Raw genomic sequence first — 25,273 nt, 5'->3', positions numbered from 1 at the left:
AATCACCTTATCAAAAAGATGTGGCATCCTTTTAAGAAGAAATTTTGTAATACCTAACCATTAAATTGCAATAATTAGTACAGGTACTGTTATTGTATAACTAGTAGGGAAATCTTTTTTTTTATGTTGCAATGATTTGATGTTCTCTACTAACCATATTAAAATTATCACATATACTATTTTAAAAGGTTTAAATTTAAAAATTATACATGAGTCATGATTACATTAGGGCAGGGAGTTCCACAGGCAAACTTCCCTGTACTGATGAAAAATCATAGGTTAAAAAAAAGAAATTCTATGAATGCAGATATCATTTCTGAGTATATTATATAATAGTAATCAGTAAAGAAAAAACAGTATTTAAATTTTTTTTTACTATATCTTTCTAGCATTCTGCTCTGGTATCTTATAAAAATAACTGACAATTATTTAGCACTTTAAGGTTTGCAAAGCACTTCATACACATGACTTCATTTGCCCTACTCAACAAATAAGTACTACTATTCTTCTGAGTTTTCAGATTAAGAAACTGAAGCAGTGGAAAGTTGAGGCAGAATAACACTTTTGGTAAGTGAGATGAGGCTCAAACTAAGATGTTCCTAACTCTGAGCTTGGTGCTCTTCCTACTCTATGTGCATGTACCATTGCTTCTTCTTATGGGATGAAGGTGATCTTGGGTTCTCAGTGACTAGAGCACAATCTTACCAAGCTAGATAAACTTCAAGTAAGAGACTATATATGTAGTAGGCTATTCTTGGAGAGATTCATCACTAAAAGAGTGATCACAAGATATATGAGCAGGGGAGTTTGGGAGCAGGAACAGTAGAGAAGAGACATATATTCATGCAGTTTATTATGATCTGAGAGTATAAGTTTCTTGGTGGAAGGGACTTTGTATACCTACTACCCAACATGGGGCCTGACAAATAGTAGGTGCTTAAACAATGCTTGTTTGTCTATCATTCTCAAAGACGACCATGACATCAGAGAAGGGATGCTATGACATGCAAGTGAATTGGATTTAAGTGAGGGAGGGCTGTGCAAGGTTACCTGCCTCATTTCTCCCCTAGAAAGTGGCAAGATATAAATCAGGATGCCTGGAGATGGCCCTGATGCAATGGGAGACCTTTTGAAGCTAAGGTCTTTAACAGGTCTCAGTCTGACTGAGGCTGCAGCAATTGAAGCAAAGGATCTCCTTTTTCACCTGCAGTTGAAACTGCAAATCTCAATTAAATATTTATAAAGTGTTATACTATATACCTAAGATTCCTTTGACTTTATTGCTAATGATATAAATGACCTATATTGTTAAAATACATTAAAATTGGGGCTTTCTTTACTTTGGGGTGTTTCTGGCAATAGGTTATTGAAAGTATTGAAAAGGTCACACTCTATAATAAAATCATTAGAAGTAAGCCTCCTGAGGGCAAGAGATGTTTTTTCTTTCTGCTTGTATTTCTATTTCCAGAACTTAGCAGAGTGCTTGGCATAGAATATAGAATAAATACTTAATTAATGATAGTTAACTGACAAATAACAGATGTCACGAGGATGCAACATCTTTAAATAAAATCAACAAACACTTATCAGTAGCTCAGGAAATTCTATGACAGTTTTCTGAACTAAAGAAAGGAATTGTTATAATGACAAATGCAGGAGAGAAAATTCGTCAGTGCATTTCAATCCCTGTCCAGGGAGAAGGTACTCTGGGAGCCAGTCTTTAGATAGAAATATCCCTAGAGCAAAAAGTAATTTGTTCCTTGATAAAAATAACCCTTAAAAACTTTCAACTGCCTTGCCCTGTTTCTCTACTCACTAAGCAAATTCTGATCTTTGATTTCATTGCCTAAGTGGACCTAACTATCAGGACTGAGAAAGAAACTTGGGCAAATAACTTGGTTTTTGACTAGAGATATTTCTTATCAAACATAGTGAAATTAAATCTCTGCTCCTAAACAACTCATAGCTAGCATGAACCAATTCTATTTGTATATATTTGCAAAATTAAGTATCTGAATCTGTATAAGTGAGGTCCAGATGCAGGACCCCCCAGGGTATCTCTGTGATAGATTGTCACCTATCTTTGATCCTAATTCTTCATTGTAAAAGAGTGAGAATATCTCATTCAATTGGGTTTGCATTATCATCAGCCACTAATTTTCAAAGTAATCTGACCATTCAAGAGGCATTTCCAATTGATACCCACTACCCAGAAACCAGTGGAACTTTTGGTCTTCTGGACACACAGAGATAGAAACAGACTCCATAGAAGGAAAAATTCATAAAAATATACAAGTTCATAAAAAAGTTAATGTGGGAAATGCTCCAGAGCCCTCTGTTTCATAATGATCTATTACCCACTATACCAACCAAAAAGACAGCAAATACTTCAGCTCTTCTGAATAAATGTCCAGTGCTTTAAAAATTATCAGCCAAAAAATATTTCTGTCCTCTTCTCAAACTCTTTTAGATTTTAGTCATTCTCTAATAGCAGTAATTGGGAGCAGTCAGTCCTACTGTCCTGCATAGGTGACTTTTATGGTCATTTTTTTCCAAATTGACAGTTAATATATGGAGCCAATATTCACTGTTGAATTTATGTGAGAGTTTTCTACAAGCTTATTCACTCAAAGTACTGATCTTTTGATACCACTCTTTCTCCTTCTCCTCAGGAGGTTTAGATGCCTACTGAGATTCAGTCTATAACTGTCTGTGAACTTCAACCCTTGTCTTGCTTACTTTTTGTAACAGAAAGTATTTTAAGCAATATATTTTATATATTAAATTCATTAGTAAAAAGACTAAGTAATATTTCATGTCTAAAAATAAAATTTGCAAATGTACAAAAATCCACATTCATGTGCTGTTTTATTGGTGCACACAGCATTACAATTCTTTCACATTAATAGAGCATGAAATTAAAATACATGGAGCCACAAATTTGCCGGCTTAAGCTGGTAATGATTGCTTCTAATGATCCTTCTTGAAGTTTCCTATTATTATACTCATTGCATCTTTAATTGCTCTTTAATCAAACCCTTACATGGGCTTTTTGAAGACTTTCCATTAAATGATGTCAATTAAAAGTCCTTGAATCTTTGCTGGCTTTCAAATCCTTTCTGACCATTCACTCCAAAATATAAGTAGGTTGCTTGTGCATTTCTCTCTTAATCAAATTGTAAATATTTCAGGTCCCTGCTAAGTAGAGGACCATTGTTTGTTAGACTTACTCCCTTATGGTCCTTAATCCAAAATCCTAGATTAAGTAGATTCTGTTGGCCACATCCAATTGGAAAATCCTATCGAATGTCCTTTGTTCATCAAATTTGAACATAATTTTCAAAATTCTGAGAGGAAGAAAGAAGGATTTTATCAGTCTAGGCAACTCTTAGTATGGAAATTCCCTCCACCAATATCTGTCAGCAACTCATATGAAATTTAGTCTTACAGAGTTGTTTAGTAACTTTGAGAGATTAAATAAATAACTTTCCAATAATTCCTTAACTAGAATGTGTCAACAGCTAAATCTGAATTCAGATCTTCCTAATGCCAAAACCCACTCTAAACTGCCTCTCAATGTAGCAAAATGTAATTACCTAGTCTTACAGTTTTCTAGATATTTAGCCTAAATAAATTGCTGTGTATTGCTTTCTTTTGGTTTTTAAAATTTTTTTCTACTCTGATGGAGAAAATATTTTGAAGAATTCACTAGATTGATTTCAGACCAAAGTCAGTTAATTACAAGGTGTCTCATCCTGAGAGGAATTCTCATCTCACTGCATGACTACAGATGTGATACAAATGCAGAAGGAATATAATTTGTAACTGGCAGCACTATTTTCACCTAAATGGCTTGTTCAGCCAATGCATTCTAGTTATTTTAAAGCCCAAAGCAGACAGGGGAGAAGAAATCCTTCTTGATCTCTCCAGTCAGCTGATAGAGACAGCAGCTTGTCCCCCTGTCAAGGATCAATTTATAAATCTGCTTAGCTCTTTTGAAAACATAGTTTGTTAACCTATATTCTTTTTTGGACATTAATGGTTTTACTGGCATTTCATGGTTATAGGAGCCACAAGGTATGTCCCAAATGTACTAAGCTGAATGGAATAATACCTCTTAAAATGGTTAAGAATTAGCATTATGCTCTAGACTAGGTACATACATGGACATCTGAGCCTAGACAACCTGAAAAGTGTTTAGAAAACGGGGGATGAATGGAGGAATCCATATGCTTCTGTTAGGCTGCTATTTGAGTTATTACCATTCTGAAACACCCTCACTGAGCAGGAAGCAGAAGCCAACAGTCTCATTGAAGTCCCATGTATCTGAAAAGGCATAGAGCATTATGGAGAATCAGATCTGCCTCATTCTCATTTGGTGTCCTTGAGTTCCTAGCTCAGTTTTCCCTTACGGATCTGTTTTTGCTCAGTAATAAGGACAACAAACAGCACATCACGGTACTGTGTTCAGCATGGTCACACAAACCAGCAATTTCTGAAAAGAGCTGTGGAGAATGGTGACCTCAGTTATTGGTATCTTGATCTCATAAATAAGACATTTCAGGTAACTTATTATTGGATGAAGGATTCTAAAAAATTGCCAGCCCAAGAACACAGAGGTTCTCTCTCTTACTCTTTAGTCCATTTTTAAAAATTGCAGCTGGTGATTTACTCTTAAAGTTACACCATACCAGTTTCTTCTGAAGTTAATGGTTCACAGAGCCCCGAAAAAGCTGTAACCAAAGCAAAAACCTTCTGATCCATCTGTGAAACAGATGCTGTAACAATCCGATGACTCAGAAATCTTCCAAGGTTTCATGTGCTAGAATAGACATCCAGACATGCCAGAGGCGGGCTAACCAGGTTCTCTAAAGTATGATGTTGTCTTTGTTAGCTCAGAAGAGTGCTGCCAAATGGGAGGATGAGCACAGGATATTTCAGGTGGAAGATTTTATTGTTTTACAAGCATGAAAACACAAGAATGTCACCATTACGTCTAACACTTCAGAGAAATGAGTTGGCCAAATGAAACTGACATCACAGTAACACTCGGATGCATTCTTTGACACCTGTACTAGATTTTTGTTTGTTTGTTTGCTTTTTCCTCCCTTAAAAAAACAAAAAAAATTGTTTTTCTTTGCCAACTCAAATAAGTTAAAAATAGATATCTCAAACAAACAGTGTAGACTCCAAATGCCAAATGGAAGCAAGAAGAAGATCACTCAAAGGATAACTTTAGAAAATAATAGAAGACAAACATACTATAAGAAATCTTTTTCTATGACATTATGGGAGTGGGCAGGAAGGGAGATATAGAATGTGATCAGGGCTAAAATGTCTTGATGTTCCTATGTACTAGTCATACTGGTCCTTCTGTTATTCCTTCCAGTGGCATCCCAGAAGTATTATCAGCTGTGGGTCTCTCTTCTTTCTTCAGGGAGCTCGGAATTCGGAGACTGACGTAAGGTTTATGACAAGCCGTGTTAGCCAAAGGAGGATAGTGCTGTCTGTAGCAAACATAAGCGAAAATAAGTCCAATGACTCCACCCACAAAGGAATCTAGGTAGAAACAAAATTTTAAAGAAGCATATTATGTTTCAATACTAACAAATTATATCTTATTAAGAAGTAGGACTTAAAATTTTGGATCATGAAGAGGTTGGTTCTAAACCTCAGAGAATTCATTAGATGTATAATCGTGTATAACATTTAATTTGACTGGACCTCAATTTCCTCATCTTTAAATGAGGGGATGATACCTATACCTACTTCACAAGTTTTTGTGAGAATCAAATGAAATAACATGATCTATTCTGTAAACCATGAAACATAAATACATTTTCTTATTTTGATGATTTCAGGAAACAGTACTTTTAAAATTTAAATGTCTTTTTATTAGGAACTTAAAAAACAAACAAACACATTTTAAAAAAAAGAGAATAGAAAATAGAACTATATTTAAAATTGCGTTTCTTTTATACATAGTTGAAATATCTATATTTATCTTGCATGGTTTGTGACGTCTAACATACTTATCAGTCATTCCTCAGATTATCATTTGCTCATTCTCATATTTAATCTATCAGTGAAAATTCTAGAATAATCTTAGTCTAAGTTATTATATTTTATTATTAATGAATGATATTGCAACATCTCTTTCATTAATCAGTTCTAACGCCCATTCCAACTCATTATTTTTTCATAGAAACTGGAGAAACTTCATTTCCTAATAGCAATTATTCCTCTCTATATAAAATCTATATACTAAATCTCTTAATTTCCTATAATTAAATAAATATCAATGATATTGAATATATAATTTGTTAGTAATTAAGGTAATATTAAGTTAAATATAGATATTTATATGTTATATTTTGGTGATGAGAAAGTCTATAGTTAGTCACTTTGAACCCACTTTGATAGTAGATGATTTTTCTTCATTCCTGGAAACACAAATACACCATTAAACACATTACACTGATTAAAGTCTCTCAAGAATCCTTTTCATATAGTTCTTCAAGAGAAGAATTAAGTTGAGTATTGAAGGAAATAAACTGCTATTACTTTTTATTTCTCCTCTCTTCTGCTATTAAAGTTAACCATCTCTCCAGAATGTAGTTTAGGCTGCCAATTCTTCATAGACGCTTCATGAAATGATAAAATAGATCATTAAATAGATGGTTGGCAACTATCTAGAAAAGGAATTGGTGATTAAAAATGAATTTGAGCCAAAAAGATTTTGTCAAGAACAGATCAGGCTAGAATAACCTGACTTCCTTTTTTGATAAGATTGCTGAACTAGTAGATGACAAGAATTATGGTTACCTAGATTTTAGTCAAGCTTTTGATAAATTATCTATTTTTTTCTGATAGAGGAGGTAGAGATATGTGGACCAGGTGATGATACAATCTGAACTGGATGGATACCTGAACTCAGAAGCAGTTAATGACTCGATGTCAACACGGCAGAATTTTATAAAGTAATGAATCAGGGTATAAAAAATCAACTTTGCAAGTATAATATGCCACAGATAAGGATACATAGTAATTGTTCTGAAGAGGATCTAGGGGTTTCAGTGGACTGCAAAGTCAACATGGGTCAGTAGTATATCAGACTTCATCTAAGGTGATCTCAGATTTCATCAAGAGGATAGAGTTTCCAGAATTAAGAAGATAGTCTCAATGTACTCTGCCCTCATCAGAACTCAAATATTGTGTTTGATTCTGAGCACCAAGAACTTCAGTCAACTAACAGGATGACAAAAAAACTTGAGTACTTGAATGTAAAGATGAAAGGAAACCAGGAGAAAAGAAGTCTTAGGTGGGGAGAGGAGAGAGACAGAAAGTGACAAGACAAAGAGACAGAGATGGTGACAGAAATACAAAAACAAAATACAAATACAAAAATAGACAAAGCCAGAAAAAAAGTGGAGACAAAGATAGAGACCAAGAGAGAGAGCGACAGAGAAGCAGAGAAGGACAGAGACAGAAACAAAGAAGATTCCCAACATTCTTTGCACACATTTCATGCAGAAAAGGGAATAGATTTGATCCACTTGATCCCAGAGAGCAGGATTTACAATTCCACCAACAATTCAAAGATCTTTCTGCTATCCTACCAACAATGATAATTTTTTTTATGTCTCTATTTCCAATATGATAGATGTGGGTTAAAACCTTAATTTATATTTCTCTATCAGTGATTTGGAGTATTTTTATGTAGCTGTTGATAGTTTATATTTCTTCCTTTTTGAACGGTTTATTCATTTACATGGAATAATTATTAGAAAATGACCATTCTAATACATTTGAATCAATTACTTTTGATAGCATACCCTTATCAGAGAAACTTAATGAAATATTTTAATATAATTTTAAATAAGAGAGAAATAAAAAATGTAAGTTCATCTGAGAGATGTATGCAAAATATGAGAAATCCAAAGAGAAAAAATTATTTCTGAGTCAGAGGAGCGACAACAATTTCATGAAGTCTCGCTGAGCCAAGTGAGAAATGGGTTACCTTGTGAACAGCACTGTAGAGACCACCTTTTGGACTTAAAACAATATTGTTTATTTTCTTTAAAAACATGGTCCCATTATCCTTCTTTGGCAGGGAGGCAGGAGGCTATGAGGGCATGATGTCACACTTTAAGGCTCAATTTCTGTAACAGTTTTCATTTTAAACAGCTTTTCTTTGTTAAAAAGAAAGGGTTAATTCACCATGTCAGTTGGGGATGAGCAAATATTCAGAGATAATTGATATAAAAATCAATAAAACTTATTTTGAAAATTCACACATTCATGGGACATTGAAGGTCTTTCTTTGAAAAGAAATTTTGAGAAGACTGCTATTGTGATACTTTTGGTCTCCCTTTCTACACAACTAGATAAGTTTCTCCATACTAAACATTATAATTCCCTTTTACTTGACAGTCATACTATTGCTCAATTGACTGACTTTGTGGGTATAGTATACCCAAGAGCTTGGCAGTATCCGTGGAAGGGAATGGTAATTTAACATAAATTCAACTTGTGTCAGACACTTTGCTTAGTGTTCAAAGTATAAATAATTGTTTAGTCATTAATTTAAATGCAATTCAACAGACTTTTAAGTACCCTTTAAATAATATCAGATAGTCAGTATTTATATAGCATTAAAATTTTTAAAGTGCTGTGTATATACATATATGTATTTGTAATATTATTTGATTCTCTCAACAATCGAGTAAAGTAAGCACTATTATCTTCATTTGATAGCTGTAGAAATTGAATTTGAAAGAAATTAAGTGGCTTTCCTATGGTCACAAAGCTAGTAAGCATCTTGGGAAAGATTCAAACAGATCTTTTTGACATCAATTTGAATGTTTTATCCATTCTACTACCCAATTATCCATAAAATTCAGTGTCCTAGATCCTAGGAATACAAAAATAGCATAGTTCATGGGCTCATATAGGAATATACAGCTTAATATGAAAAAAATAATTATGGTATTTCAGTGATCTAGGCAATAATAAGAAGTGATACTAAACTGGGAAAGGGTGGAATCAAGAGAAGGTGTCAAGAAGGAAGATTGTGCTACTGGAGAATGAGATGATTGGAGGAGAGAGTGAGCCTTATGACTTTGCATAATTCTTCGTCACTTGAACCCAGTTCATTCACAAGTCAAGACATTAGTATCGTGATATCCTTGGTCCTCTTTAAGAATGAAGTACTAATAATCACCACCTGATGGGTGTCTTGAAGGAAGAGGACATAGAAATATGTACTGACCTTATGATTTCTTGGATATAAAGAATTTAAACATGAGGAAATGTGCTCCACCAGTGGAGGCCAACACCTCTAAATGTCAAAGGCTTTTTTTTAAATTTATTTTTTTATTATAATAACTTTTTATTGCCAGGACCCATGCCAGGGTAATTTTTTACAGCATTATCCCTTGCACTCACTTCTGTTCTGATTTTCCCCCTCTCTCCCTCCACCCTCTCCCCCAGATGGCAAGCAGTCCTATATATGTTGAATATGTTGCAGTATATCTTAGATACAATATATGTGTGCAAAACCAAACAGTTCTCTTGTTGCATAGGAAGAATTGGATTCTGAAGGTAGAAATAACCCGGGAAGACAAACAAAAATGCAAACAGTTTACATTCATTTCCCAGTATTCTTTCTTTGGGTGTAGCTGCTTCTGTCCAGCATTGATCAATTGAAACTGAGTTAGATCTCTTTGTCGAAGAAATCCACTTCTGTCAGATTACATCCTCATACAGTATCATTGTTGAAGTATATAATGATCTCCTGGTTCTGCTCATTTCACTCAGCATCAGTTCATGTAAATCTTGCCAAGCCTCTCTGTATTCATCCTGCTGGTCATTTCTTACAGAACAATAATATTCCATAACATTCATATACCACAATTTACCCAACCATTCTCTAATTGATGGGCATCCATTCATTTTCCAGCTTCTGGCCACTACAAACAGGGCTGCCACAAACATTTTGGCACATACAGGTCCCTTTCCCTTCTTTAGTATCTCTTTGGGGTATAAGCCCAGTAAAAACACTGATGGGTCAAAGGGTATGCACAGTTTGATAACTTTTTGGGCATAATTCCAGATTGTTCTCCAGAACGGCTGGATTCATTCACAACTCCACCAACAATGCATCAGTGTCCCAGTTTTCCCGCATTCATCATTATTTTTTCCTGTCATCTTAGCCAATCTGACAGGTGTATAGTGGTATCTCAGAGTTGTCTTAATTTGCATTTCTCTGATCAATAGTGATTTGGAACACTCTTTCATATGAGTGGAAATAGTTTCAATTTCATCATCTGAAAATTGTCTGTTCATATCTTTTGACCATTTATCAATTGGAGAATGGCTTGATTTCTTTTTTTTTTTTTTTGCAATTTTCTTTTTCTTTTTTCTTTTTTTTTAATAGTAACTTTTTATTGACAGAATCCATGCCAGGGTAATTTTTTTTTTACAACATTATCCCTTGCACTCACTTCTGTTCGATTTTTCCCTCCACCTCCACCCCTCCCTAGATGGCAAGCAGTCCTATATATATGTTGAATATGTCCTAGTATATCCTAGATACAATGTATGTGTGCAGATCCAAACAGTTTTCTTGTTGCACAGGGAGAATTGGATTCAGAAGGTAAAAATAACCCGGGAAGAAAAACAAAAATGCAAACAGTTTGCATTCATTTCCCAGTGTTTTGGCTTGATTTCTTATAAATTAGAGTCAATTCTCTATATATTTTGGAAATGAGGCTTTTATCAGAACCTTTAACTGTGAAGATGTTTTCCCAGTTTGTTGCTTCCCTTCTAATCTTGTTTGCATTAGTTTTATTTGTACAAAGGCTTTTTAATTTGATATAATCAAAATTTTCTATTTTATGATCACTGATGGTTTCTAGTTCATCTTTGGTCACAAATTTCTTCCTCCTCTAAATGTGAAAGTCTTAAAGAGGTTTCTAGAGGACTTATAGAATAAATGAATTGCCTAGTTACAAAGATAAAATGTGTCATAAACAAAATTAAAACCCAAGTCCTCTTGGTTTGAAAGACCAGAAGAATAGTAATTAATAGAAATATGTGACAATTCATTCTCTTATTTTTTTTACCCTTTAGTTAAGAACTAAGCTCAGGATACCATTTTCCTAAAAAGAAGAAAAATAGAAAAAAGGACCAAAAAAATCATTTCCTTTGACCAAACCATCCCTCAAGCTATCATTTATTCTTTCCCTTTGCTCTTTTTTTTGCCCAAACTTTTTAAAGGATAGTGAGCTTTATCATCTACATTTCTTCTCTGACTTTTATCTCCTTATATTCTGACTTCTGCCCCTCTTTCACTAAACTCAACTAACAAAAGTGTAATGTGTGTATATTTATGCCATCTTCACTATCATATCAATCAAGTTAGAGACAGCTTAAGCATCCCTTGGAAAGGTTTCAGAATTAGTTTAGGCTAGATATAATATCTGTTACTTTATTACCTACTTGAACTCTAAAATTCCTACTTATGACGAGCATTTTATTATGTTAATTAAAATTTGGTTTACATGAAATAATATTTAATATTTTTTACAAAATCATAATAAAACTATTAGCTACATTATTTATACGGACAATTTTATCCATTCTCAGTATATGATCAGAGGAAGTAGTCTGAATAAAGAAGAAATCTTCCCATTTCTACTGGGAAACACAAACAAAAGAAAAAGGAAAATGGTGGAAAATTCCTTAATAACTATATTGTGAAGAAAAGAATTATATAAATCTCAATTTAGATTTTCTTAAGATTGATTGTTCTGTTTTTAAAAGTTTTATTGATAAATTTTGTCTGGGGACAATCATTTCCAAATTATATTCCCTAGATGACTTCCCTTATAACAAAGAAAAATGGGTGAGCATAATCAATTCTCCTAGCAACACTTTTAATACTAGGCTATCATTCCAAAGGTCATAGGGTTTTAGATTTGAAGCTGTACCCCTGAGACCACCACACCCCTTTATTTACAAATGAGGAAAGAGGTCAACTTAGCAAAAGTCCTTATGGAAGACCATACAGGTAGGAAGTGGAATGGCTAGAATTTAAGCTCTTTTAACTTCAAATCCAACACTCTCCATTATATCCTGATGCCTAGAGTTGAGGTGGTCCTTAAAAACCAAATGCCCATTTTATAGGTGGAAAAATTGAGCCCTAAAGAATTTAAGTGATTCTTTCAAGGTTTCATAATTTCTTGACCTTTTAATCCAGGGAAAAGATTGGAGACATAGTTTTGCTTGAGCAAAGAAGAAAGAGATTATTTTAACAAAAAAAAAAAAAAAGTCACACTTTTAGTCAGACCCCACCTTTGAAACTTACTAGCTGTGTGACCCTTAAAAAAATGTATCCCAGACAACTCTCTGGAATTGATCTATTGATCCTTAGAGAAAGCCTGTGATCCTCCTTGACAGAGGAAGTTTCTATGCCAGAAGCCCTTCCTTTAAGTTAAATCACAGATACTTTTCATTTTTGCATATTTGTTATGGCTGCTACTGATTCTTTAGTAAGTATGACAGCACCTTAAAAAAAGGAGTGTCATCATAAGACTTTTAGAAACAAGGTCAATTAGATTATTCTGAGGATAAAATCACCTTAAAAAAAATTAATATTTGCATAATTTCCTTTTTTATCCCTAGGGCTGAAGAAGCAAATGCTCCAGTAGTTTAGAATAGCAAAGATAATGAGAAAACTGCTATTAACAATAATAATCTTGCTCTGCTGCTACTGCTACTACTATTGTGACAACTGCTACTGCTGCTGCTATTACTATTACTACTATTATTGCTATTGCTACTACTACTTCTTCTACTACTATTACTTCTCCTACCACTACTATTATTGCTACTATTGCTATTGCTATTATAACTCTTACCATTACTGCTGCTACTACTATTGCTACTACTGCTGCTGCTGCTACTGTTACTATTACTATGACTACAATTACTACTACTAGTTAACATTTACATAGTGCTTGTATGTCAGTCATGGTACTAAGTAATTTATAATTATTAACTTATTTAATTCTTACAGCAATTCTGGGAGATAGGCATTATTATAATCCCCTTTATATGGATGAAGAATCTGAGGCAAATAAAAGTTTAAGTGACTTGCCCAGAGTCATATAGTTAATAAGTATGTAGATCTGGATTTGAATTCCACCTTCCTGCCTCCAACCCCAGTACTCTGTCCACTAAGGCACTTAGCTTCTTTCTCCCTTTTCATCTCACTTTCTTTATTGCTCATTTGATTTTCATAATAATGCCACATGGGGAGGTTATAGTAATTAATTTAACCATCACAAAGTTTTCTTCTAATTGGATTGTAACCCCACTCATAAAGCCCATTATTGTGGGTCTCTCTCTCTCTTTTTTAATATGGAAATGTATTTTATTTTATTTTTTGATAACTTTTTGACAGTACATATGCCTGGGTAATTTTTCACAACATTATCCCTTGCACTCACTTCTGTTCCAACTTTTCCCTTCCCTCTCTTCACCCTCTCCCCTAGAAGGCAGGCTGTCTTATACATGTTAAATATGTTATAGTATATACTAGATACAATATATGTGTGCAGAACCTAACAATTCTCTTGTTGTACAGGAAGAATTGGATTCAGAAGGTAAAAATAACCTGAGAAGAAAAACAAAAATGCAAACAGTTCACACTCATTTCCCAGTGTTCCTTCTCTGGGTGTAGCTAATTCTGTCCATCATTGATCAACTGGAATTGAATTAGATTTTCTCTTTGTTGAAGAAATCCACTTCCATCAGAATACATACTCATACAGTATTGTTGTTGAAGTGTATAATGATTTCCTGATTCTGCTCATTTCACTTAGCATCAGTTCATGTAAGTCTCTCCAATCCTCTCTGTATTCATCCTGCTGGTCATTTCTTACAGATAATATTCCATAACATTCATATACCACAATTTACCCAACCATTCTCCAATTGATGGGCATCCATTCATTTTCCAGTTTCTAGCCACTACAAAAAGGGCTGCCACAAACATTTTGGCACATACAGGTCCCTTTCCTTTCTTTAGTATTTCTTTAGGATATAAGCCCAGTAGTAGCACTGCTGGATCAAAGGGTATGCACAATTTGGTAACTTTTGGGGCATAATTCCAGATTGCTTTCCAGAATGATTGGATTTGTTCACAACTCCACCAACAATGCATCAGTGTCCCAGGTTTCCCACATCCCTTCCAACATTCATCATTATTTTTTCCTGTCATTTTAGCCAATCTGACATGTGTGTAGTAGTATCTGAGAGTTGTCTTAATTTGCATTTCTCTTATCAATAGTGATTTGAAACACTCTCTCATATGAGTGGATGAGTCAATTTTTGTATAGATTCCATGAATTGCTGAGAAGAAAGTGTACTCCTTTCTGTCTTCATTTAGTTTTCTCCAAAGATCTATCATATCTAACTTTTCTAGTATTCTATTTACTTCTTTGACTTCTTTCTTATTTATTTTGTGGTTTGATTTATCCAATTCTGAGAGTGCAAGGTTGAGATCTCCCACTATTCTGCTCCAACATTTTACTTTTACTCTGTATGTATTGCCCTGCTTCAAGTTTGTTTCCTGTAAACAACACATTGTAGGATTCTGGCTTTTAATCCAGTCTGCTAATAGCTTCCTCTTTATGGTGGGGTTTACCCCATTCACATTTATGGTTAAAATTACGTATTCTGTATTACATGCCATCTTGTTAACCCCTGCTTATGCTTTTCTCCATTCCTTCCCTCTTACCCCCCTTCCCAGTATTAAACTTGTGAGCACCACTTGCTTCTCACAGCCCTCCCTTTTTAGTATCCCTCCCCCTACCTTAGAGTTCCTCCCCCTATCTTAACCCTTTTCCTCACAATTTATGTATCCCCTTCCACTTAGCTTATTACTTCCCTTTTTGCTTTTCCCCTCCCACTTTTCAGCGAGGTGGGAGAAGTTTCACCATAAATCGAATATGTCTAATATTTTTTTTCTTTAAGCCAATTCTGATGGTAGTAAGATACACATTATGTTCACCCCCCTCCACTCTTTCTCTCAAATATAATAGGTTTCCTTTCCCTCTTTGTGAGAGGTAGTACCCCCACTTTACCCTTTTCCAGGTATAATTTCCTTTCCATCATCTAGTTTCTAGAACAGAGTATACATGTGTTCTTTATATATCTTTATGGCAGAAATATAGTTCCCGAAATTTCTTTTTACCTTTTTAGGTTTATCTTGAGTTCTATATTTGTAGTTCAAACTTTTTGTTTAGTTCCGGTTTTTTTTTTATCAAAAATAGATGAAATTAATTTATTTTGTTGAATGTCCATCTTCTTCCCTGGAAAAAGATGCTCATTTTGACTGGGTAAGTTATTTTTGGTTGCATACCAAGTTCCTTCAGAATAACATATTCCAGGCCCTTTGATCCGTTAATGTGGATGTTGCTAGATCCTGAGTAATCCTTATTGTGGCTCCTCTATATTTGAATTGTTTTTTTCTAGAAGCTTGCAGTATTTTTTTCTTTGTCTGATAGTTTTGGAATTTGGCCACTATATTTCTTGGAGTTTTGATTTTAGGGTCCCTTTTAGTAGGTGATGATGAATTCTTTCAATGTCTATTTTACACTCTGCTTCTATATCTGGGCAGTTCTCTTTGATAATTTCCTGGAAAATAGTGTCCAGGCTCTTTTTTTAAATCATAATTTTCAGGAAGTCCAGTGATTCTCAGATTCTCTCTCTTACATCTATTTTCCAGGTCTGTTGTTTTCCCAAGAAGGTCTTTGACATTTTTTCCCATTGTTTCATTTTTTCGGTTTTGCTCGACTGATTCTTGGTGTTTCCTCAAATCATTCAATTTCATTTGTTCAATTCTGATTTTTAATGAATTATTTTCTTCACTCACTTTTTAATATCTTTTTCTAATTGTCCAATTGAGTTTTTAAGTGAGTTGTTTTGTTCTACATAATTTTTTTCCATTTTGCGAATTTTATTTTTTAAAGAGCTATATTCTTTTTTTAACTCACTAATTCTGTTTTTTAAGGATTTGATTTATTTATCCACTCTATCTTTAAATGAGTGGGATGACTTATCCAGACTCTCTTGCCAAGCTTCCCTTTCCTTTTCCCATTTTTCTTCTAGCTCTCTTATGAGAGCCTTTTTAATTTCTTCTATAAGAGTCTTGTGTGTTGACGACCAGATCATATCTCCCTTTGGGGATTCATCTGGAGACAGTCTGTTTTTAGTCTCCTCAGGGTTTAAAGTCTGCTCTCTATCCATATAGGTGCTATCAATAGTTAGAGTTCATTTTAATTTTTTGCTCATTTTGTCAAAGAAAACAAACTAGCAAAAAAACAAATGCAGTCTGCTTTTTTTGTGGGGGCTAGATGGTATTACCAAGCTTCCTCTACAGACTGTGGGGGCAGCAGTGAGGCACTAGCAGGACAGCAATGGCTGCACTGCATCTGCTCTCTGAGACTCTGAGAATCTGAGAGTGTGCTGAGACACTGCTGGTGGGTGTGGCCAGTTCCCAAGAGACACTAGCTTTTCAAGGGTTATAGTCTTCACCCCTTGTGTTTTTAGCTTCTCTGCTTGTCTACTGGTTTGCTGCCAGGGCAAAGTAGCCAACATTGTAGTAAAGCTCTCCCTGCAGAAATGGCTGAGATCACACCCCACTCCCCTCTGGTCTGCTCAGCTGTGAGCTGCCTGCCTTACTCTGTCTGCTGTGCTGCCACTGCCTGCCTTCAGTTTGTGCCCAATCTAACCATCCCCACCATGAGCACAAATAGACCTTTTCTGGCAAATTTTGAAGATATCTTCTCTTGCTAATTATTTGTGGGTTTTTTCAGTCAAGCACTAATTCCAAGGCTTATCATGAAATAAATTCTGAGAGAAAATGTGGAGCTTAAGTAGATGTATGCATCTTCTCTGCCATTTTGGCCAGAAGTGGGGTCCCTCTCTTTATTGGTAAAGATCAGCTCCACCTGGCTCCTCACAGGATGTGATCTCCATCAATAAGGAAAGAAACTCATGCAAATAGGGCAACGAAGTGACACGTGGACGGAGTGTTGGGAACTCATCTTCCTGAGTTCTAATATGACCTTTCACACTTACTAAGTCACTTAAGCCTGTTTACCTCAGTTTCTTCATTTGTAAAATGAGCTGCAGAAGGAAAGGGCAAAGCACTCCAATATTTTCACCAAGAAAATCCCAAATAAGGTCACAAAAATTAGATATGAAGGAAAATGACCAAACAACAAAAGCTCATTCAATAGGTTTGGGAATGAGGCTACATTCCATCCAGGAAGAGTCTTTGCGATTATCTATACTAGCTTCTCTTATTTTACAGATAAGAAAACTGAAACTAAGAGAAATTAAATGACTTGCACAGAATCATGGAGGTAATAGAAAAAGGATTAAAACCCCACATCTTCTAAAACCAAATCCAGTACTCTTTTCAAGACATGTCACTGCTACATAGGGCAAGCAATCTTTTCCTCATTTCACAGAAGAAGAAACAAGTTTAGAGTGAAGCACCAAAAAACCAATCACAAATTAGTAAATGCCAAAGCTAGTATGTGAACTAAGATCTTGATTCCAAATCCATTTTATCATGTTGCCTCTCATCTTCGGAATTTACCCAGAACATTTTGTTGTAATCATCAAATCCTTAGTTTATCTTGAATTCTTTGGGATTTGTATAATGTATAATGGAGTTGTATAATGGAGTTCAAATATTTTAGTAACGTAGATAAATGAAGCAGATGCCAATCTGAAATCATGGAATATTTCCTGGAACAGATACTGAATACAAAGAACACAGAGGCGCATGAGAAACCATATATAGAATGATACAAAGTGAAGTGAGAAGAACAAGAAAAGCATTAAACCAACTGCAACAATGTAAATGAGAGAGGCAAAGCCCAGTGGAATGTTTCCAATGGGAAAAAAAAACCCTAAAATGACTACTATATAATTATAATGACCAAATTTGGTCCCAAGGAAGAGATGCTTAGAAGAACTTTCCTTCTTTCTTTGCTAGGCTGAAGGACTATGGATCACAACATATACTATTGGCTATGGCACATGTGTTGGTAAGTTTTGCTGAACTGCCTCCCTTCCCTCCTTTATTTTTATTCCTTGCTACTAGGGGTGGCTTTCTGGTTATGAAAGGGAAAGAAATATTAAGGAACAGAGACTGGGAGAGAGGAGACAGCATTTTGTTTTTAATTAAAAGATTCATTTGATTAAGTATTGAAATAGAAGGTCAATAGCCCAAGTTTCAGATTTGTATGTAGGTGCAGCAGCTAGGTGGTGCAATAGAGTATTGACCCTGGAGGCAGGAGGATGTGAGTTCAAATCCAATTTTAGTGATTTATTAGCTGTTTGTTAAGGCAAACGCCTAATTACAGACCACTTTTCACACAAATTAAGTCTGATCTAACCAATTGGAAAAATATTAAATGCTCTTGAATAGGGCGAGCAAATATAATAAAGATGACAATATTACCTAAACTAATCTATTTATTTAGCACTATACCAATCAGACTCCCAAAAAACTATTTTAATGACCTAGAAAAATAACTACAAAGTTCATATGGAAAAACAAAAGGTCAAGAATTTCAAGGGAATTAATGAAAAAAAAATCAAATGATGGTGGCTTAGCTGTACCAGATCTAAAATTATATTATAGAGCAGCAGTTACCAAAACTATTTGGTATTGGCTAAGGAACAGATTAGTTGATCAGTGGAATAGATTAGGTTCAAGGGATAAAACAGTCAACAAATATAGCAACCTAGTCTTTGACAAACCCAAAGATCCCAGCTTTTGGGATAAGAACTTACTGTTTGATAAAAATTGCTGGGAAAATTGGAAACTAATATGGCAGAAACTAGGCATTGATCCATACTTAACGCCGTACACCAAGATAAGGTCAAAATGGGTTCATGACCTAGGCGTAAAGAATGAAATTATTAATAAATTAGAGGAACATAGGATGGTTTACCTCTCAGACCTGTGGAAGGGGAAGGTCTTTATGACCAAAGCAGAACTAGAGATCATTACTGATCACAAAATAGAAAATTTCGATTATACCAAACTGAAAAGTTTTGTACAAACAAAACTAATGCAGACAAGATTAGAAGGGAAGCAATAAACTGGGAAAATATTTTTACAGTCAAAGGTTCTGATAAAGGCCTCATTTCCAAAATATATAGAGAATTAACTCTAATTTATAAAAAATCAAGCCATTCTCCAATTGAAAAATGGTCAAAGGATATGAACAGACAATTCTCAGATGAAGAAATTGAAACTATTTCTAGTCATATGAAAAGATGCTCCAAGTCATTATTAATCAGAGAAATGCAAATTAAGACAACTCTAAGATACCACTACACACCTGTCAGATTGGCTAAGATGACAGGAAAAATAATGATGATTGTTGGAGGGGATGTGGGAAAATGGGACATTGATCATTGTTGGTGGAGTTGTGAACGAATCCAACCATTTTGGAGAGTAGTTTGGAACTATGCTCAAAAAGTTATCAAACTGTGCATACCCTTTGATCCAGCAGTGTTACTACTGGGATTATATCCCAAAGAGATTATAAAGAAGGGAAAGGGACCTGTATGTGCACAAATGTTTGTGGCAGCCCTTTTGTAGTGGCTAAAACTGGAAACTGAATGGATGTCCATCAGTTGGAGAATGGCTTGAATAAATTGTGGTATATGAAAATTATGGAATATTACTGTTCTGTAAGAAATGACCAACAGGATGATTTCAGAAAGGCCTGAGAGACTTACACGAACTGATGCTGAGTGAAATGAGCAGGACCAGGAGATCATTATATACTTCAACAACAATACTATATGATGACCAGTTCTGATGGATCAGGCCCTTCTCACAACGAGATCAACCAAATCATTTCTAATGGAGCAGTAATGAACTGAACTAGCTATGCCCAGAAAAAGAACTCTGGGAGATGACTAAAAACCATTACATTGAATTCCCAATCCCTATATTTATGCACACCTGCATTTTTGATTTCCTTCACAAGCTAATTGTACAATATTTCAGAGTCTGATTCTTTTTCTACAGCAAAATAACGTTTTGGTCAGGTATACTTATTGTGTATCTAATTTATATTTTAATATATTTAACATCTACTGGTCATCCTGCCATCTAGGGAGGGGTGGGGGTAAGAGGTGAAAAATTGGAACAAGAGGTTTGGCAATTGTTAATGCTGTAAAGTTACCCATGTATATATCCTGTAAATAAAAGGCTATTAAATAAATTTTAAAAAAAAGAAAAAAGGCAAACGCCTTAACTCTCCTTTCAAAAGGGGGAAAAAAAAAGATTTGTGTATGGATTCAACTTGTGACAAAAGAAATCACAGCCTTCCTTATCTTCATAGTGTTAATCCTCCTTTTTGACTCAGACTATATTTGCTGTGTAACAGCAAGTTACACAAGTAACAAAACAAGTAAACAAAGTCTTATGGAATAGTGGAAAACAGTATGTCCTGATTCCAGTATTTAGAATCAGGACTCTCTAGTTTTATTCTCTAATTGGTTTTTAAGTACCTCTGAATCTTAATTTTCTAATGTTTACCAGCTGGGTGATTCTAAATAAGCCATGTAACTTCTTCCTTCCTCAGTTTTTTGTTCTACAAAATAAGAATAGTAATAATACCTAACTCCAATAGTTTTTTTGTGAGGGGCTAGTAACCACTCTTCCTTCCTTCATATCACTTAGAAATGTTCATTATTTTGAGTCCACCTGGAAAGATAGGCCAAACTACCTTGCCTAACAGACCAGATTCATTAATTTTTTTTTTTTTGCATCTTCAACTTCAGGAGATTTCCTTGACACAAGAGTAGAATAGAGATTAACAGAGATTTGAACTTCTAAACTTAACTCAGAGACTATGAGTGATTCTATAGAAAAGTTAAATTTCCAAACTTAATTCTGAGACAAAAAAGCAAAAACAAAAAACAAAAACAAACAAAAAAACAAACAAGAGGAAGTACTACATTAGCAAGAGAAAGAAAAGTGTTGAAGATGGGGGTTTTGGGGAATATCCATGCTTAGGGAGTGAGTGAGGAAAAAACAGAGATCAAGAAAATAAATCCAGAATAAAATAGTATCATTGAAGTTAAGATGAAATACAGTGTCTAGAAGGAGAGAATGGTAAGATTATCAAAAATGTCAAGGGAAATAAAGACCATCAAACTCTGAGGAAAGAATTATACACGCACCCATGTCTGCATGCATGTACACCCACACACACAAAAAAATATATAGGAGTGTTTGTATGTAGCCTCCACAAACAATAAAATGCAAGCCAAATTCTTGAGGAAACTTTTCAAAATGATACAACTATAAAAAATGATACAACTATTCATATTCTTTAAGATTCACAAGACACCAATTCCAATTATGTTTTGAATTCTCTTTGCAGATATGCTAGACAACTTCAATATAATGTCAATCAAGGAATTCTAGCTTAGGTTTGACTTGACTGAAAATTGAGGAAATTAAATTGATTGTATTTTGTTCTTGTTTTCATTCTGTATCATCATTGACATTTTTGTAACTGCCAATATAAAAACCAATTATATTGTACTTCATACCTGTGATGCTTGTAATTGATATAATTAATCATATTTTACTACATCTTTGATATTATTAGTTTTATAATCAATCATACTGTTTCCCCCATTTATGATGCTGCCTCCTCTTTTTAAAATGCTCCTCCTTTTGTCTAAAAAAGTCCATTTCAGGATCTTAGTTTTGCTGAAGAAGTTGAGACCTAGTCTATTTGAAAAGTTGTATTTTATCAGATTTTGCATCTGAATCATTTTCTGTTAATTGGGCCAAACAACAAAACCTACAAATAATTTTGCCTTTTATGTTTCTTTTCCCCTTTGCAATTGTAGACCTCCATTTAGTGGGGTATTGAATAAAAATCATTCCAAATGTTCTTTGGGGGAGGGTGCTACATATTTTAGTAAGATGAGAAGAAATGGATAGTTTTGCATATATTTCATCATTTTTCGTTAATATGTTAAATATTGGCAATGATGTGAAGATGGCCATTGGAAGTAAAAAAATAATGATTTTTCTATAATTTTTCTATGCTATCTAATGCTCTGATAGAAAGATGGCCCACATAAATGCAATCAAAAGTCCTTGAAGTTAAAATATTTGAATGTCATTTATATTACACAGAATATACTATATCAAAAATATTATATGCTTTTAAAGAGAATAATCAAATACAGTAATTCCATGTTCAAGGTTTATTGACATTTTGATTCATTGCATTGTCTCTTCTCTTTAACAGCTCTCCAGCAGATATGTCCCCTCTCTCATTTATTTTCCTTTTTCTAGGCTTAAAAAAAAACTTAATGTAGTATGATTTAAAATAGAGGTGAGAGAGAGGGACAGAATCAGAGAAAGATAGAAAGAAAACTATATAACCATAAGCACACATTTTATTCTCTCCAAACCTCAGTTTTACTAAGTGGAAAATGAGGATCATAATCTCTCCCTGTACTATTCCACAGGATTATTGTAAGGGTCAAATTCATTAGTACTAAAGTGTTTTGAATATGAAACATATCAAAACATTATATAAATGTTAGTTGTTATCTTCAAAAATCTCTCAAGAACTTGTTAAGATACTCCAAGCTTCATGACTATGTATTCTGATACCTGATATTTTGACTTCAAAGAAAAAGAAAGGGAGAAAAATAGGCAGAAATATATAAGGAAAGCTTGGTTCAGGGGAAATAAATGAGAGAGGGCAAATGCTAGTGCTTAATGTAGATGTCTCATCCCTTTATAACATGAACATTTAAAAATTCAAGTGGTAAGTACTAGAAATAGTGACATAAAAATAACATCACAAAGAATAAAATTGACTAAATTTTAACAGACAGGAAAAGGGGTATACTTGACTCTGTGTAATCAGATAATGTTCTCAACAAATCAAGGTCCAAATTGTGATAAATAAGAAGAAAGAATAATAGTGAGAAAAAGATAACTTACATAATTACAAGAATTTGCCTGAAACCGACAATAGTATTATACAGAAAATTGACATATGCAAATTAATTGCCACAACAATGAGACCAAAAAAGTCTAGTAAACATTTTAATCAGCAAACATCTGACTTAATTGCCAGATAAACAGAGAGATATGTCTGCCAAAAGCAATGCTGGGTTAGAATATAAATTCATCTACAAAATATTATGAATAATGATAGAAAATTATGAGAAATATAGTCCCATACAGCAAAGAAAAGCTGTGAAGAACAAAACAACAACAATAATATTTATGCCATACTGTGTTAAGCATTTAACCTGATCCTTACAACACCAGAAAATAGAAGCTTTTAATGTGCCAAGATAAGGAAACTGAGCCAAATAGTGTTTAAATGACTTGCCTGGAAACACACAGCTCATAAGTGTCTAAGACTGGATTTCAACTCAAATTTTTCTGACTTCAGACCTGGTGCTCTATCCACCCAATCCATGGGTATTACTTACCCATCCAAAAGAAGTTTAAAGGAAACTTGATAACAAAGACAACTAAGTAAATGCCAAGGGCATTCAAGGACAAAAATAAGTACCAGAAAATAACAGCTCTGTGTCTTATTATTTACATGATCTTAGGCATATTCCTTAACTACTCTGGGCCTCAGTGTTCTTATTTGAAATAAAATTATTCAAGTATATGAGTGTTGAATAATGCTGTACTTAAGGAACTTCTATAACCTCACAACAAAACAATTTTCACAGAAATATAAAAAAGATTTAATAATTAGAGCAATAATCAATATTTATAACTTGCCTATATCAATATCATAAAATGTTTACACTATCAAAATTAATTTAAAATTTAATGTTAAAATAGTGAAACTACCAAGGTAATAATTTAGAGTTAGATAAAACAATAATGTTCATATGGAGATAAGGATAAGAATATCAAAAATAATTATCAAAAATATCAATTATATTAGCAAAATACATAATCAAAATGGATCTAATGACTTAAAAGTTAATCTATTCAAGAATCTAATATAAGATATGCTTCCCAAAACATACCACAAAGCAAAGGATTCTTTATTTGATAAGAGTTTCAAGAAAAACTATGAAACAATTTTATAGAAAATTGATTTATGCCATAATTTTAAACCAGATGGAACAAAATATTCCATATTAATAGATTAGCTAAATGTACAAAAAGTCAGATCATAAAAGACTGAATATAAGATTATATATTTGACAGTTCTATATAGATGATAAATGTGTAGACAGCTGAAACATAGAGAAAATTTTAAAAGAATTAATCAGTTTCAGTTATACAACGTGCAAAATATTTTGTAAAACAAAATTAATGCAACTAGAATACAAGAAAAGACATTGAAAGGAACAAAATGTTTTTATTAAATACTCGGGGAGGCTGAGCCAAAATGATGGAGTCAAGGCAGAAATTTGTCCAACTTCTCCCCCAAACTATTGCAAATTCCATTAAATAATTATTCTAAACCAATTTTAAAATATTAGAACACCCAAAAAATGAAGTAGAACATTTTCCAGCTGAAGGCAAATTAGAAGGTCAACAGAAAACTTCTGTGACAGCAGTAGTTTCAGCTATAGCCTGGGCCTCATATCAATAAAGTAGGAATGGGTCTGGGGACTTCTGAATTAACATCAGTATCGGCAGTTTCTAGACCTCTCAGTCCAGAAGATACCAAGAGGACTTGGAAAGTCAGCAGAAAAGTTCTGTGGCTCTGGGTGGTAGTCCTGGGTGCAGTCCCAGTGCAGGCCACACCAGCTTACAACCCTGGCTCTATCCTCAGCCCAAGTGCCAGCAAAGCAGGACTCTGTTGCTTTAGCACACAAGATCTTATAGCCACAGTAGAGCAGGGACCCTCCTCACAGTTCCAGGGAAGAATAGGGGGCTTGTGGTTAGATCCCTAGATAAATCTCTGAAAACAGCTGCACAAAGACCTGAAGCTTGGGACAATACACTCTCAACCTTGAAAACAAAGTCCTATTTTAATAAAGAGCTAAAAGCCAAGTAATAGGCTAGGAAAATGAGCAGAAACCAAAAAAAGTTTCTGACCATTATAAGTTATTATGGTGACAAGGCAGATCAAAACATACATTCAAAAGATGATGACAAAGTCAAAGCTCCTACAAAGCTCCAAAATCTGTAAAAATAAAT

At 34.2% G+C, this 25,273-nt stretch overlaps 1 protein-coding gene across 1 annotated transcript in view; it reads right to left on the bottom strand.

The window, feature by feature from the left end:
* Positions 1-4,935: 4,935 nt before the first annotated feature.
* PLPP4 (phospholipid phosphatase 4) overlaps positions 4,936-25,273 on the bottom strand; it is a 175,928-nt gene continuing 155,590 nt past the window's right edge. Inside the window, exon 7 of the mRNA XM_031955960.1 lies at positions 4,936-5,559. Within this exon, the coding sequence (XP_031811820.1) occupies positions 5,360-5,559 (200 nt within the window). The 3' untranslated portion in view covers positions 4,936-5,359. The remainder of the gene's footprint in view (positions 5,560-25,273) is intronic.

The sequence above is a fragment of the Sarcophilus harrisii genome, chromosome 2, assembly GCF_902635505.1.
Source record: "Sarcophilus harrisii chromosome 2, mSarHar1.11, whole genome shotgun sequence".
Taxonomy (NCBI): Eukaryota; Metazoa; Chordata; class Mammalia; order Dasyuromorphia; family Dasyuridae; genus Sarcophilus; species Sarcophilus harrisii.
This window is presented reverse-complemented; position numbering and strand designations above follow the sequence as displayed.